General features: G+C 37.2%; 1 protein-coding gene across 28 annotated transcripts in view; it reads right to left on the bottom strand.

Annotated features, from left to right (window-relative positions):
- The window catches only part of NEB (nebulin), a 223,971-nt gene that overhangs the window by 167,519 nt on the left and 38,820 nt on the right, over positions 1-17,632 (bottom strand). For 27 of the 28 annotated variants that reach the window (XM_058192812.1, XM_058192850.1, XM_058192900.1 and 24 more), the window contains exons 1-2: positions 3,884-3,985; positions 62-160 (exon numbers count right to left, since the gene is read on the bottom strand). In XM_058192812.1, the coding sequence (XP_058048795.1) occupies positions 62-160; positions 3,884-3,961 (177 nt within the window). In that variant the 5' untranslated portion in view covers positions 3,962-3,985. Of the gene's footprint in view, positions 1-61; positions 161-3,883; positions 3,986-5,515; positions 5,624-6,268; positions 6,467-7,138; positions 7,253-7,352; positions 7,461-8,426; positions 8,532-9,881; positions 9,981-12,396; positions 12,502-12,590; positions 12,699-12,786; positions 12,889-13,628; positions 13,743-13,834; positions 13,943-16,350; positions 16,456-17,632 lie in introns of those variants that run through there. The other variant, XM_058193019.1, reaches the window with a different exon arrangement.

Raw genomic sequence — 17,632 nt, 5'->3', positions numbered from 1 at the left:
GCAAATTTATAATGTAGTTACTCCAAATGTTAACAAATAAACATACATCACCCATACTTACATCACTCCGCTGGGCTTGATTGATTTTGGCCTGAACCACAGTAGGATGATCTTCAATTTGTGTAAATTTAATAGTGTCTGGAGGCTGACGGTATTTTTTCTGTTTATGAAAAAAACAAATCAATCTCATTTACTGAATTTTTCCATTGCTTCCTTCTAATCATTATCTACCACTTCACTGAAAATCCATATTAAAGGTGTTTTTTTTTAAGTCTAAAGATTTTTAAAAGTAATCAAGGCCGAAAGACTTCGATGAATCTAAAACATTAACACTTTTTCTATGTAAAACACTTATTCTACCCCAAGAATTGGGTTTCAATGTTGTAATGAATTAATTAGAAGCAAGCAAATAAATAAAGTCCTCCTAAAAGAAGTGTAGTCAATTTTTATACCTACTGGGACACAATTAACTACTTTATACATCATATTGTACCACATTATGGCTTAAGAGTGATGGAGCAAAGCAGAACTAACTACAGATACTTGCATTTGTGGATAATTTAACCGACTACATGAACATAAGACTTCAGTTTGTTTCTATTGCTACAGAAAAGGGAGGAGAAGGAGAAAGAGAAAACAAATTGCTTGTCTTTTTCAGAAATTTCAGTCCAGACTGCAGTAAATTGATAACAGAATAGGACTGGTGCTCAATTCAGACTTCAAACTGATTGGTCTTTCCCCTACTTCTTGTCCTTCCCATCTGCGTAAGGAAGGCAGGGCTCACTGGCTTGCTGGGCCACTCTACTAGTGTCTTTCCTTTCCTTTGAGGGGCTATTCCCGTTTTACTAGCCCCCTGCTTTTCCCTTGGTTTCCCGATGCCTGCTCACATAGATGCCTTCATGTTCCACTTCTCTGCCCTCCCGTTATCTCCTGTAACACAGAACCCTTTCATTTTTTTTCTTTTCCTTATGACACCACTGTGGCTCTGATGCCACGGTAATGAAACCGATAGCCAACAGTTGTCTTTTCATTCCTACAGCCTTCTTTAGTTTCACAGAAAGTATTTAGCTAGGAAGAAGCTTAGTTCAGTTCCAGAACAAATAACAACATTCATATGTTGTAACATAAAGATTTAAAAAAACTAAAAACTAAAGGGAAGATAATTTTTTCAGTACCAGTAGGATTAATAATAAAGTCAAGGAACTAAAGGTGGAAAGCCTGCAACTATAGGAGGGAAGGGAGAATGACAGATCCTGCAGCCAATCAAACCTGGAGCTGCTGCTAGATCAGCATGACTTGCTGGAGAACATCTGCCCTACAGAGTGTCAGTCAATTCTGATTAGAAAACAGAAGTTTTTAATTGAAGCAGAGAAATACAGGCACATGTTGCATTTATGATGGGCCAGGAGTCAGAAAAGGACCATGTCATCCTTTGTTGCTCTCATGAAGTCTTCTACAAAAATACTTGGTTGGTAGGTTCTCCCCTGGATTTATCAATCCAGTGTGAGGTGCCACTGATACTGAATTACTTGCTTTTATTCTTTTTTTTTTTTTTATTCAAAAAGTTTTTATTAGTCAAAAAAGGTTTATACAAATACATATCAGGTATGGTAAATTTTCATTTTTCTTATCTAAAATAAGAATTTTACTCAAATTTTTTAACACATACAACAGCCATAAGGCAAGCAGGTGACACGAAGTAGCTAAGTTTGCAAATTTTAAATACGTAATAAAGAAGAGTCAAGAATAAACAGAATATCGTACAAAAGAGAATAAGGAAAACCAACACAATCCCAAATATCTTTATCACTTCCTAGTTTTGGATCTCAGAACTCTGGGTTCAGCCTGACCCAACTCCAGGGCCGCAACAGCGGCAGCCGCTCAGCCGGATGATCTATAACCTCGCCTTCTTCAATTCCTGGGTCATCTGATTCCAGGAAGGCTTTGTGTTCCTCCACATAGGCCGTAGCCTCCGCAATTGTACTGATTTTTGGCGTAATGCCCTCCCGGAAAATCATCAAGCCCTCTGGCATCAGCCATCTGAAGCCCACTCCCTTCTGGTACAATTTGCTTGACAAAAAATAATATTTCTTTCTTTTTTCACGTACCTGTCTGGGAATCTGCCTCAGAATGGCTATCTCCCTGCCCCTGTAAATCAGTCCAAGATCTACCTTAATTTCTGTGTAATACTTACATCACTCTGTTGCTTGGCCACTTTTTGGCAATGTATCATTTTGGGATCATCTTCAATACTCAGAGCTCCAATTAACTTGCCTTTGCTCTGTTCATAACCCTTTTTGTATTCAACCTGTATGGTCACAAGACAATAATGTGCTTTGGTATTCTAAAAACGTGGCTGCATATGTAAATCAGTCCAAGATCTACCTTAATTTCTGTGTAATACTTACATCACTGAGTATAGTATTAGCCTTCCTGGCCAGTTCCACATTAATACTATCAGGAGGATAGGAGTAATTATGGATGCGATGCCTGTAGTCTGTATCACTGATGATCGCCTGAGCTTTCTTTGCTTGTACAATGGGAATCATGTCCAACGGTGCTGTGTATTTGGTCTTCGATGCTTCATAACCTTCTTTATAGAGCAGCTATGGTACAATTAATACAAGTCATTAACCATTTGAAGTTGGAAAAAAAGAAGCCCAGATCTTTGTCAAATGTGGGTGATAATCCCTCTACAATATCCAGTGGATATGCTAAAAGCAGGCACAGCTTATTTAAAGAATTCTTTTTTCTGCAACACGAGAAGGTCTTCTGAAATGACTACAGTCATATGCAACAAATAGACTAGGTTGGGATTATGCTGACTGTCAAATAAGCCAATATCAATACTGTATATATGCCTAACTTCTGCATATATGCCTGATTTATGCTAAAAATTTGGTGCATCTACTGATAACCCAATATTCACTTACTTTTTGTACTTCATAAGCATTCAGGTTAATAGCTCAAGTATTATTTTTATTAACATTTACATTTCCTCATCATTTTGTTAGGCAATTATGAGAACCTACTTTCCTTAAAGGGTATATTATTATTTCCCATCAGAGGGTTTAACACTCTGGACTTGCTCATTATGTTTTCAAAATTAAAGATCAGTTGTTCTTTATTAAGAATTCACTGAATGTAAACGTCACCTAAAGGGACACTCTAAAGAAATATCTTCTGAAAATGGTTTTCTATCTAGATCAATCAACATTTTTCAGAGAATTCAACATATCATCAACAAACTACATATTATTTGGTTTATCTGTACTTACATCACTCTGTTGCTTGGCCACTTTTTGGCAATGTATCATTTTGGGATCATCTTCAATACTCAGAGCTCCAATTAACTTGCCTTTGCTCTGTTCATAACCCTTTTTGTATTCAACCTGTATGGTCACAAGACAATAATGTGCTTTGGTATTCTAAAAACGTGGCTGCATATGTAAATCAGTCCAAGATCTACCTTAATTTCTGTGTAATACTTACATCACTCTGTTGCTTGGCCACTTTTGGCAATGTATCATTTGGGATCATCTTCAATACTCAGAGCTCCAATTAACTTGCCTTTGCTCTGTTCATAACCCTTTTTGTATTCAACCTGTATGGTCACAAGACAATAATGTGCTTTGGTATTCTAAAAACGTGGCTGCATATGTAAATCAGTCCAAGATCTACCTTAATTTCTGTGTAATACTTACATCACTAGCAATTTTTGCTTGGCTTTTGCAGCTAAATTGGAATGGCATCCATCTTGATGTCAAATTTATTTGCTTTGATTGATCCCAGTCATATTTATACCAATTCTAACCCAAGGAGAAGAGAAAAATATGAAGAACCACATAACTAACCTGAAATAACTCTGGCTTTCTTTACTTACCTCACTTACGTATCCTGAAGTTCTTTTTGCTGTTTCTGCATCCAGGGATCCATAAGGTATCCAACCAATTCCTTTCATCCAATTGTTGTAATCAGCTTTATATTCATTCTGGAAAAGACCATAGTGAGTTTAAAAATGGGAAATTCTTGCCTTTTCCCAGTCTTCTGAGTTTTCTATACTCACCAGTCTATATTTTAATATTTTAAAGCATCCTTCCCTAACTGATGCGTTATGGATAATTACAGGTCACCATATTTTCAAGACAGCTGATGGCCACCTTAGGTTTTAAAGTTAGCTTTGCTGAACAAATGTCTGGGATTTATATTCCCAACAAACCTGGAGCTGCTGCTAGATCAGCATGACTTGCTGGAGAACATCTGCCCTACGTTATCTCCTGTAACACAGAACCCTTTCATTTTTTTTCTTTTCCTTATGACACCACTGTGGCTCTGATGCCACGGTAATGAAACCGATAGCCAACAGTTGTCTTTTCATTCCTACAGCCTTCTTTAGTTTCACAGAAAGTATTTAGCTAGGAAGAAGCTTAGTTCAGTTCCAGAACAAATAACAACATTCATATGTTGTAACATAAAGATTTAAAAAAACTAAAAACTAAAGGGAAGATAATTTTTTCAGTACCAGTAGGATTAATAATAAAGTCAAGGAACTAAAGGTGGAAAGCCTGCAACTATAGGAGGGAAGGGAGAATGACAGATCCTGCAGCCAATCAAACCTGGAGCTGCTGCTAGATCAGCATGACTTGCTGGAGAACATCTGCCCTACAGAGTGTCAGTCAATTCTGATTAGAAAACAGAAGTTTTTAATTGAAGCAGAGAAATACAGGCACATGTTGCATTTATGATGGGCCAGGAGTCAGAAAAGGACCATGTCATCCTTTGTTGCTCTCATGAAGTCTTCTACAAAAATACTTGGTTGGTAGGTTCTCCCCTGGATTTATCAATCCAGTGTGAGGTGCCACTGATACTGAATTACTTGCTTTTATTCTTGAAAGCCATAATCTTGTTACTGAAATTATACAACAGGCCCACTTTTCTAACAGATATGACCTGAAGGTTATGGGTTACAATGTTGTAAATTTTAGTTGTACCAGAGCACTGTCTTAAATCTACAAATCTGCCTTTTGACAGAGTGTAACTGCTGGAACTGCACTTATGTGACTCTTCTTTAAAAATGTGCAAGTCCTAGTTAACTGCTTGGGTTGCAAAACAGTGTGCAAAAATGTGATAAGTGAGAGGGTTGTTGATTAGACTGGGGATTCAGTGCATAGCCTCTTTTAGGGTATCTGATCCCCCATCCTTTAGCTATAATTAAATATGGACAATCCCACTGAAAGGAGCAGTGGCCTAAAGGTGCAGACTCTCACCTCACACTCAGGAGGTTGAGAGTTCAATTCTAGGTAGCGACAGATGTTTTAATATTTGGGTGTAAAGATAAAATATTTGCTGCGAACTCTGCATAGGCATCAGGAAGAGCATCCAGACAGTAAACATTCAGCTCCCTTGAGTCATCCTGACTCCACCCCGATACAAGGGATTACAGAGTTGGTAAAAGAGAAAAAAATATGAAGAACCACATAACTAACCTGAAATAACTCTGGCTTTCTTTACTTACCTCACTTACGTATCCTGAAGTTCTTTTTGCTGTTTCTGCATCCAGGGATCCATAAGGTATCCAACCAATTCCTTTCATCCAATTGTTGTAATCAGCTTTATATTCATTCTGGAAAAGACCATAGTGAGTTTAAAAATGGGAAATTCTTGCCTTTTCCCAGTCTTCTGAGTTTTCTATACTCACCAGTCTATATTTTAATATTTTAAAGCATCCTTCCCTAACTGATGCGTTATGGATAATTACAGGTCACCATATTTTCAAGACAGCTGATGGCCACCTTAGGTTTTAAAGTTAGCTTTGCTGAACAAATGTCTGGGATTTATATTCCCAACAAACCTGGAGGACAGCAGTTAGGGAAGGCCAAAATAGACAATCCTCAGTTGGGTTTCTTCTTACCGCAGTTGTCAAACTCTGGAAAAGGCTCATTCCAGAGCCGCAATGGTGCAGTGGTTAGAATGCAGTACTGCAGGCTACTTCTGCTGACAGCTGACTGCCTGTAATTTGGCAGTTCGAATTTTACCAGGCTCAAGGTTGACTCAGCCTTCCATCCTTCTGAGGTCAGTAAAATGAGGACCCAGATAGTTGGGGGAAATATGTTGACTCTGTAAACCGCTTAGAGAGGGCTGTAAAGCACCGTGAAGCGGTATATAAGTCAAGGTGCTATTGCTATGGAAATACACTGCCAACTCTCTTTTCTGTATGAAGTATTCTACAGTTCAGCAATGCTAGGTTTGAACAAACATTGCTACTTACATCACTGAGTATAGTATTAGCCTTCCTGGCCAGTTCCACATTAATACTATCAGGAGGATAGGAGTAATTATGGATGCGATGCCTGTAGTCTGTATCACTGATGATCGCCTGAGCTTTCTTTGCTTGTACAATGGGAATCATGTCCAACGGTGCTGTGTATTTGGTCTTCGATGCTTCATAACCTTCTTTATAGAGCAGCTATGGTACAATTAATACAAGTCATTAACCATTTGAAGTTGGAAAAAAAGAAGCCCAGATCTTTGTCAAATGTGGGTGATAATCCCTCTACAATATCCAGTGGATATGCTAAAAGCAGGCACAGCTTATTTAAAGAATTCTTTTTTCTGCAACACGAGAAGGTCTTCTGAAATGACTACAGTCATATGCAACAAATAGACTAGGTTGGGATTATGCTGACTGTCAAATAAGCCAATATCAATACTGTATATATGCCTAACTTCTGCATATATGCCTGATTTATGCTAAAAATTTGGTGCATCTACTGATAACCCAATATTCACTTACTTTTTGTACTTCATAAGCATTCAGGTTAATAGCTCAAGTATTATTTTTATTAACATTTACATTTCCTCATCATTTTGTTAGGCAATTATGAGAACCTACTTTCCTTAAAGGGTATATTATTATTTCCCATCAGAGGGTTTAACACTCTGGACTTGCTCATTATGTTTTCAAAATTAAAGATCAGTTGTTCTTTATTAAGAATTCACTGAATGTAAACGTCACCTAAAGGGACACTCTAAAGAAATATCTTCTGAAAATGGTTTTCTATCTAGATCAATCAACATTTTTCAGAGAATTCAACATATCATCAACAAACTACATATTATTTGGTTTATCTGTACTTACATCACTCTGTTGCTTGGCCACTTTTTGGCAATGTATCATTTTGGGATCATCTTCAATACTCAGAGCTCCAATTAACTTGCCTTTGCTCTGTTCATAACCCTTTTTGTATTCAACCTGTATGGTCACAAGACAATAATGTGCTTTGGTATTCTAAAAACGTGGCTGCATATGTAAATCAGTCCAAGATCTACCTTAATTTCTGTGTAATACTTACATCACTAGCAATTTTTTGCTTGGCTTTTGCAGCTAGAATTGGAATGGCATCCATCTTGATGTCAAATTTATTTGCTTTTGATTGATCCCAGTCATATTTATACCAATTCTAACCCAAGGGAGAAGAGAAAAATACATGAATAAGTCATGACATAAAATCCAAAATGTATTGCATATAATCCATATATTTATCTTAGGGAGTGCATAACCCTATAACCGCATAACTATTTCAATGTGCATGTTATAGAATAATGAATAGAATAACAAATAGAATAATCTTTTTTGGTCAATATTTTGACCCACAAGATTTCAAGCTCTCTAACATCCACTCAGCAAAAATGTAGAATTTGTATAAAGTAAGCCCTTTATGAGATTAACATTACTTTATATTGCAAAGGTTGTCAAAGATATGATCCAAACAATGTAAGATTCAGGACATCAGTCTAGATTGAAGCTCTTCGTTGTATTCCATGTACCCTAGAAAACCTTTCTTCAAAGCTGGGAACCAGTGATGTCTGTAGAATAATTGGGTTTTTCTATCCATGGTAAAAAATTAAACATTTATTAAATGAGATCTTTTCCTTCATTGGTTTTTCAAGTCCGTGAACTCTCACATAAGAATACACACATACACACTAACATTTGCTGTGATTTCTTGATCTTCAAAGTCCCCTAGCACCTCAACAGTCTCTTTCCCTAGCATTTTTCTTCTTGCCAGTACCTATAGATTCTCCTAAACAGCTATTTTGATCATTTTCTTTTCTCTCTTCTTCATTGCTATCTGTTCATTATTTGTCCCCTTCAGTATCTCATTTCTTAATTCATCATTGGCCTTTCCCCAACGCTGAAGCCACTCGCCAAACTAACTAGAGGTGACAACAGTTGAATATGAAGATAATTTAAGTAGTGATTGAAGTTCTCTGCCTCTAAACTAATCCTCCTGGCAGGTGTTACTTGACAATGAAATATGTCCTGTTTTATGCCTTATTATCCTCAGTATCATGAATAGCTTTATGATCCTCCTCAGTAGCTTGCTTTTTTTTAGCTGTGAAAGTATAATTCATAAGACTCTTACATCACTGATGTTGTAGGCATTGACTCTGGATTGGAGGAATATGGGAGCATCTGGAGGGATAGAACATCTGTTTTTCTCAGCTTCGTGTTTGGCTTTGTAGTTCAACTGAAATATAAAATGAAAATCACATAATTTTTTTTTATTTGGAGGACTGCAATTAAGCATGCTAGCATAGGCTGTTAATGCCTGAGCAAAATAAGAGGGAAATGCTAACCATTTAAAGTAAAAAAAATGTACAGTGGTACTTGGTACCACTGTACCTTGGTATTCATCTTTAATTGGTCCTGGAAGGTGTGATGAGTACCAAAAATGATGAATACCACACAAATTTTTCCTATATGGAATAATATAGTGAGTCACAAGGCAGCCAACTAGCTTGTGCATTGAGTACCAAACAAATGATGTGTACCGGCACAAAATGTTCATGTCAAAATGCATTGAGTACCAAATTCGATGGGTTGCAAAACAAGCATCAAGGTTCCACTGTACTTTAATAGCCATCACAATAGAAAGGCATGGTATAAATCAAGTAAATAAATATGTTTACACTGTTCAGTTAATTCAGGAAAGGCTACATAAAGATATGACTGGACTTTGGTTTTCATGATCACAACAATAACAGATCCCCATCTGCTTTCATAATATACATCTTTTGAAAATTAAAAATAGGAAGCATTACCACAAAGCAGTATCAAAAATAGATTTCCTATGTTAAAACAACATTAACAACCTATACATCCCTGCTGATTGATTACAAGGTCAGCCCTTGTTTTCCCAATTATATTACTATTTATTTCATTGACTCCGGCATTAAATATATGCAAAAATATACAAGTTTGGAAACAAAACATTCCAAGGAATACTGAACTATTCCATTATCCTTTTCGACTACTATGGATTTGGTTGTTCCAAGGATGAGCCAAAAAATTTCCAGAAGTAAATCTTCTGGAATAAGAAGTAATCTGTGATGTTCCCAGCATAATCCAGCTTCATATTTTCACATTGAGTTTTTGGATTACCTTCAGGGTGGCTGGATTGGTATGGTCTAGAACAGACTAGCACATTTTATGGCCCTTGGGCCACATCCCGCCCTTTGGCTGACCCTGGCCAGCCTACAAGAATTGCTTTTATTTTGAAGGTGACTGCTCTTTTTTTAAAAAAATTTAAGTATGTTTGTGCATGCATGCCTAGACATCTTCATGGCCTACAAGAGTCCCTGTTTCTCATGTGGGAAAATTAATCGTCCACCCCTGGTCAAGAGAATAATGAGACCTTCTGATATTCTTCGAAATATTATGTTCCTCGCATGGTATGTTTTGAAAATCATAAACAGGAGCATTTTCAACAGCCAGGTAATAAAGCTACAACTTCATGAATAGAAACCCATTACTAGAAGAGAAAGCATGTACCAAATAGAGCCAGATGGGACTTTGTTAGAGTTGCTAGGTTACTTACATCACTCAGCTGCTTGGAATTAATTTGTGCTTGTACCATAACCAGCGAGTCTGTTACAGGGGTAAACTTGATCTGACCAGGATGTTTCTTATATGCATGCTAGATAAATGATTGGAAACAAAAGGCAATTTACTTTTTAGCATACATCAAATTATGGTTCTATTTTTCAGTATCTATAGAAAAATATTTTTTAAAAACAATTCTAGCATACTAACATGGTCCATTCATTCATTCACTGCTGTTTAGAAATCTTAAAGCTTTCTGAATATATATATATATATGAGGGAGTCTTGAAAAAGTCAAGGCTACCTTAACACTCCCAAGAAATTGTTTATGGAGATTCTCAATCATCCAAGTCACAGTTGTCCGAAAGGTGCTTTTTCAAGAGGAAACTGGACTTTCTGATTTTTCTTTGAAAACATTTTGCTTCTCATCCAAGAAGCTTCTTCAGCTCCGAGTGGATGGTGGGGAATGGAAGGATTTATACTCCTTGCAGATAGCTGGAGATTTGCACCCTTTTAGAGAGTCATTGAGGCCACCTGGAGGTTGATCTGTGTCCTCAGGATCACCTGAGTGGTGCAAATGGGTGTGGAGCCTTCTTGGAACTGCTGAAAGGATTGTGTTGTAGACTGGAGATAGATGATGTCATATCCCGCTCCCTCTGTTGAGAGAGGGCCTTTCAATTTTGACATAGATGACTTCTTTGACTCCTCTTTCAAACCAGCGGTCCTCTCTGCCCAAAAGGTGGACTTTGCTGTCTTCAAAAGAGTGGCCTTTTAAATGCAGATGGATTGCTGAATCTAATCCTGATGGGTTTGTTCTCCTATGTTATGCTATACATTTATGAAGTGGTTGTTTTGTCTTCAGAGAAAAACCAGAAAGTTCAGTTGCCTCTTGAAAAAGCACCTTTGGGGCTCCCAAGAAAAATGCTTTATTTCACTATACTGGTATAGATTTTCACAGTCAATATCTCTCAGGAAATGTTGAGCTTCAGAGTTTAGTAACCATGTCTAGAAAGCATCTCTTTGTGAAATATCCCCTTCAAACACTTTGCACTGCTTTCACAAAAAATATTCATACATGCATGTATCAGCTTTCACGGCAATATTTGTTGTATTTGTTTCCTGCTGCAAACAACAGGGGCTCGTGGTAGGTTACATTCATAAAACACAGATATAAAACCGCTGCAATGAATAACAAAAAATTAAATATAAAACAGAAATATGAATAAATGCCAAAATAGTAAATAACCACTAGTAAAAACCAAGATAGAAGACAACCACCAGATGGGGGGAGGAGCCAAGATGGTGGACAGGCAGCAATGGCCATAAAGAGTTCTTCCAAAAGCAAAAGGGTTTTTTTTAACCTTATATTTTTAACCCATGCCTGACTTTTAGAAATTCACATGTATTGGCGAGGCTACCAATTTGTTCTAGCTACATTGTCACAATACTACAAGCCAGGATTTTTAAAAATGGGGAAAAAGAGAAAGAGATAGTGTGTTCACTCTGCAGCACAGAGCTCATCCAACCCATTGAAACGGCAAAAAAGGGATGATTATGCTGCAGATAGTCTACTCCAATAAGTAACTCAACTGCAGTCTCCTTACCAGCAGATGTCACATGTATCCTATATGTATATCTGAACAGCCACTTTTCAGTGCAATAATAGAGGAATAGTAACAAAACTGAAGAAGCAAGTATGATGCAAGACCTACTACAAACTCCAATACTGGTCTGCCAAAACATAAAAAAATTAAAATGCCCAGGTGATGCTACAAAGGCATCTATTACCAGACTTCAGACCAATCTCTTCAGGAAGAAGTGTTTGAACCAATGAACACTACAAGGAAAATACCTCTAGTCTGTACCACTTTGTTGTAATAGTTCTGTGGTTTCTTAAATTGTGATTTGGCATCGCATGTGACCAGTGATGGGTTTCAAAAAATTTTGCTACCAGTTCTGTGGGTGTGGCTTGGTGGGTGTGGCTTGGTAGGCGTAGCAGGGGAAAGATACTGTAAAATCTCCATTCCGTCCCCATTCCAGGGGAAGGTTACTGCAGAATCCCCATTTCCTCCCAATCAGCTGGGACTTGGGAGGCAGAGAATAGATGGGGGTGGGGCCAGTCAGAATTTTTATTACCAGTTCTCCGAACTACTCAAAATTTCTACTACCGGTTTTCCAGAACTGGTCAGAACCTGCTGAAACCCACCTCTGCATGTGACCTACCCATTCCAATTTAACCACATTAGAAAACATTGTGGTTCTTTCAGCATTATGTCTGGGTTAGGAAAAATAGGTAATTCCATTCTAATGCCAAGAAAACTATGTGGATGGATATGGAACAAGAGCCCTAATGTGCATAGTTAGCCGTGAGTCAAGGCCAATCCAAGGAAACATACATTAGTACTGTAATATTAAAGTTTATCTTTTTAAAAAAACACATCAGAAGTTTTTTTAAAGACTCTGGACTACTGTACATACAAATATAAAATCTCACAGTAACAATGACTTACATCTTTGCACACATCCAGCTTCTTTATGGCTTCATATTCTTGAGTTATGGTTTGAGGGAAATAGCATTTAGCCTTTTCGTCTTCATAGTCTGCCTTATAGTTTTTCTAGAGGAACCACCAGAAAACATCATAAACACCATGAACTGAACAAAAAAGAGAAAAAATAGAGGAAAATAGGTACAATTCATACTCACGTCACTCTTCATAGCTTCAATCTTCATGCAATGCGCTTGATAGGGGTCCTCAAAAGTCCCTATATATCGGCCCAGCACGTTGGTTACGTAAGGCTCTTTGTATTTCACCTGTGGAGAAACACAATCACATGTTGTAGCAAAGCAAGCAAGATTATGTCTGGAGCAGAAGCAAAGGAGAAATGTCCATTACACTTACCCCACTGAAGTTCTTAAGAACGTTGTCCACCTGATACTGTGGAGTCTCACAATAATTAATGCTTACTCCTTTTGCTTTTTCATATAGTTCCTTATATAGTCTCTGCAAGAGTGGTAAAAATGGAGAAAGGGTTATAGGAAATAATATCGCAAATATTGTACCTTCTGTGTCTGCCTGGCTTCCCACTTACACATTTCTGTTTATATTTCATTCTGAAATACACATCACAATGCATTCCAAAAGATTTCAACCAAACTTACATTCTGAATCCATAACTGGGATGGAAACATAAGTACATATTTTATATATTGAAGTAGCCTGCTGCATTCTAACCACTGCACCACCATGGCTCATAATGTTATTCTATTTCAAACACATTTTCATCAGACAATTGTGGAATCCTTGCTCCTCTCTGAGCAAAGTTGTTTGCCTGCAGATGTTTTGTTACCAGTCTGAGCTACTGATATTCAGTTCTATTGGTGTCATCAGACAATTCACTACTTAATATAACTGTGAATAAATTATATTAATTACATAAATATACATTACAAAATTGGAGATCAAATTTGATACAGTCATAAAAGAAGATTGTAAGAGTCATAAAAATGTTAGCAAGTTATTGAAGGTGCATGTGGTATGTGTCTTCTTTACTGGCTACTAATAAAATACTATTAGATGCAGATTATAATTTTCAAAAATGATTTGGGAATTCTTATTTCACTACTATTTTTTCTTGCTTTATAGCTCTAGAATACAGGGAGCCAAAAAAGGCTTGTGCTACATCATCACAAAGGTTCCAACATGCCACACACCCAATTTTACTGTATTTTGGGCTTACTTACATCGTTTTGGAGTTTCCCCACTTTCAGAGAATGTAAGATCTTGGGATCATCTTCGACGCTCAATGCTCCAATAAGCTGCCCTTTGCTCTTTTCGTAGCCTTTCTTGTACTCAACCTACAGTGGGATTTTGGAATAAAATATTTTCATAGGCTAAAACTTTGCATGCAATTTGAAAGCTAAGTGTTACTACTTTGTGACATACTTACATCGCTCACAATTTTTTGTTTTGCTTTGGCAGCCAGAATTGGGATGGCATCTACTTTGATATCAAATTTCTTTGCTTTCGATTGATCCCAATCATACTTGTACCAATTCTAACCAAAAAAGAAGAGGAAAATAAAGTGGATCAACCTGAACTAGGAATCAGGATTTAACAGATTAACGAATTAATAGAGTTGGAAGGGACCTTATAGGTCATCTAGTCCAAGCCCCCGCTCAAGTAGGAGACCCTATACTATTTCTGACAAATGGCAATCCAATCTTTTCTTGAAAGTCTCAAGTGATGAGGCTCCCACAACTTCCGAAGGCAAGCTGTTCCATTGGTTGATTGTTCTCACTATCAGAAAGTTCTTCCTCATTTCTAGGTTGAATCTTTCCTTGGTCAGTTTCCATCCATTATTCCTTGCCTGACCTTCAGGTGCTTTGGAAAACAGCTTGACCCCCTCCTCTCTGTGGCAGCCCCTCAAATATTGGAACACTGCTATCATGTCTCCCCTAGTCCTTCGCTTCACTAGACCAGCCATGCCCAGTTCCTGTAACTGTTCTTCATATGTTTTAGTCTCCAGTCCCCTAATCATCCTGGTTGTTCTCCTCTGCACTTTTTCTAGAGTCTCAATATCCTTTTTATAGTGTGATGACCAAAACTGGATGCAGTACTCTAGTTGTGGTCTTACTAGGGCTTTATAGAGTGGTATTAGTACGTCATTTGATCTTTCCCAAGTTCTTTCTGAGTTTATTAAAATCAGCTCTTTTAAAATCTAAGACTCTGGTATCATTTTTTTCTACTGCTTGTGTTTGCGTTATGTTGAATTCTAGTACGACATGGTCATTCTCACCCAAGGTTCCTGCAGTTTCAATTCCCTCTATCACTTCTCTGTTTGTAAGTATTAAGTCCAGTATGGCTGTCCCTCTAGTTCCCTCCTCTACCTTTTGGACATCAAAGTTGTCAGCTAGGTTGGTTAGGAACCTATTTGATTTTTCACTTGGTGCAGAATTAGTTTTCCAATCAATATCAGGGTAATTGAAGTCCCCCATTACTATTGTAGTGTGTTTCCCACATATATTTGTTAGTTGGTTGGCAAAAAGGATATCTATTTTTTCTGCTTGATTGGGTGGCCTGTAATATGCACCTATGGCCATGTCATTCTTTTTGTCTTTTATGTTGACCCATATGCATTCTAGCAGGTTTTCGTCTTTGGTTTCATGCAATTCTGTAGCAATATAGTGGTCCTTTACATACAGTGCAAATCCACCTCCTCTTTTATGGGGCTTGTTTTTTTTTGAAGAGTTTGTATCCTTCTATCAGTATGTTCCAGTTGTGGATTTTGTCCCACCAAGTTTCTATTATTCCTACTATGTCATATTTACCTTCGTGTATTAATAGTTCAAGTTCACCCTGTTTGTTCCCCAGACTTTGTGCATTTGTATATAGGCACTTGAGGTATTTATGCCTGACTCTGGGAATGCTTCCTATGTCTCCTATTTGGTATTTGAGTTTGTCTTCCTTCCCATCCCTCCTTACTTTGCTATTTGCGATAGGAGGCTAGGTCTTTTTTTTTAATCAAAAACCATACCTCAATTTGATTTATTTTGAAAATATTCTTCAAGATAATAACAATTGTCATTTCTAACCAACTGAACAATAAATTCTAACATTCTTTATGCTTCAATAAAATACCATCAAGAAATAGAATCACCTTTAAATATCTGGAATTTTCACGAAATGAGTCCATTATAAGATGGATCTATATGTACAGATTGTCTTGGCAATCTATTCCATACTAATGGGACAGATTTAGAATATTTCTTTCTTTCTCTCTCTCCTTCTCTATCTATCTATCTACCTATCTATCTATCATCTATTTATCTATCATCTATCTATTTAGGATATAGATATAAATATTTAGAGACACTTAGACATAGAGAAAAGGCATATCTTCATATAATGATTATTTTGTTATAGATACATCTGTTCAAATATACCTAGTATATTCCTGTCCTTCACTTCTCATTCCTACTTATAACCCAGACTCTTTTCTAGTAATTCCTGTGATTACTGTCACTCATGTTCTAAGTACTTGTGAGAGCCTTAGCACCCAACTTCCTTCTTCTACATCATTTCTGTTTCTCTTGTTTCTCCTGCCAAATATGCACAACGCATTCCTAAACTTGTTGATAAATTATGCTTTCCCTCTTCCTTCTTATGTCATCATTTCATACTCTCATTTTATTTCATCCTCTACCAATAAATCTTGGTCTTTGTGTTGTTTTAAATATAGCTAATTAGATTGGTTCTTTTCAAGCTTGATGTCCTTGTCCATGCTGACTATGGATTACAAGAGTCTCTCCAATGTATTCAAAGAACATTCAACTAGGCTTATTCGCTATCTGCCTAATAGACATCTCACTGCAAATGTTTTAGATTCATGACCTATTATCATAGTAGCAATAATATTATTTATTTAAAAATTGAGTCAAAAGAGCAGTTTTCCATTATACTCACATCACTGATATTATAAGCATTAACTCTGGACTGGAGAAACAAAGGAGCATCTGGAGGTATAGAACATCTGAATTTTTCAGCTTCATGTTTAGCTTTGTAATTCATCTGAAATATAGGATGAATAAATAAATAAATAAATAAATAAATAAATAAATAAATAAATAAATATAATAATAACAACAACAACAACAACAACAACAACAGAGTTGGAAGCCTTCTAGTCCAACCTCCTGCCCAGGCAGGAAACTCTACACCATCTCAGACAGATGATTATCCAACATTTTCTTAAAAAATTCCAGTGGTATATAAATGACTAACACACACTGCTCTTCACTATGGGAAGAATTCCTTCTCCTAGAGACCAACTATGGCTACAGAATTTTTTGTAACCCTGCTAACTATTGATCAAATCATCAATGCCTTGCTCCAGTACCCAAACTAAATTCTTTCCCAGAAGGACTACGTTGTCTAAATGATAGAGCAGCTAAAACAGAATGGTGGTGCCCATGAAGTACCAATTATTCCCTTATAACAATAGCAGCAATTTCAACTTTCTGAATAACAATCTCCTTTCCTGACAAATATCTTTGAAATCTAAGAAAATTTACTACTTTCCTATCTCACATGAGCCATATATCTGCCTGAGACCAAATGCTTTATTAGCAACAGAATTGATATAGGATTTTCAATAAGCCTGCTGATGGAGGCAGCTATAAAATGGGAACCCTCTCCTCCCCACTGTTTATTCAGAAAAGTTCAGACAACCACAGTAATCTTGTGGTGTGCCTGAGAGTTAACGTCAAAGATCTGGTCAAGTGAATAACAAACATTTGTATGACTAATATGATCCAGAGAATGGCTCACTTGGCAATGAGGAGAAGGAATGGGAGGAATTCCTCACCAAGAAGAGGTAAAAAATATGTCCTCTTCTTGCTATCCAGTGCCGGGAAGTGGGAGGGTATAAAGAGGCCCCACATGTAGTCCGGTTTCAATTCTCATTTTGGTGGAAAAAACAACCTATCTTCCTTCCTTCCTTCCTTCCTCCCTCCCTCCTCTTCCTTCCTTCTTGGGTTTATATGCCACTTGGATTCAACAGGATTTATGGGATAGCAATAGCATTTAGACTTATATACTGCTTTACAATGTTTTACAGCCCTTTCTAAATGGTCAGCATTTTGCCCCCAACAATTTGAGTCCTCCTTTAATGACCTTGGAAGGATGGAAGGCTGAGTCAACCTTGAGCCTGGTGAGGTTTGAACTGCCAAATTGCAGGCAACCGGCA

The sequence above is a fragment of the Ahaetulla prasina genome, chromosome 1 (assembly GCF_028640845.1).
Source record: "Ahaetulla prasina isolate Xishuangbanna chromosome 1, ASM2864084v1, whole genome shotgun sequence".
NCBI classification, from domain to species: domain Eukaryota; kingdom Metazoa; phylum Chordata; class Lepidosauria; order Squamata; family Colubridae; genus Ahaetulla; species Ahaetulla prasina.
The sequence above is the reverse complement of the archived record's forward strand: the minus strand, read 5'-3'. Positions and strand labels throughout refer to the sequence as shown.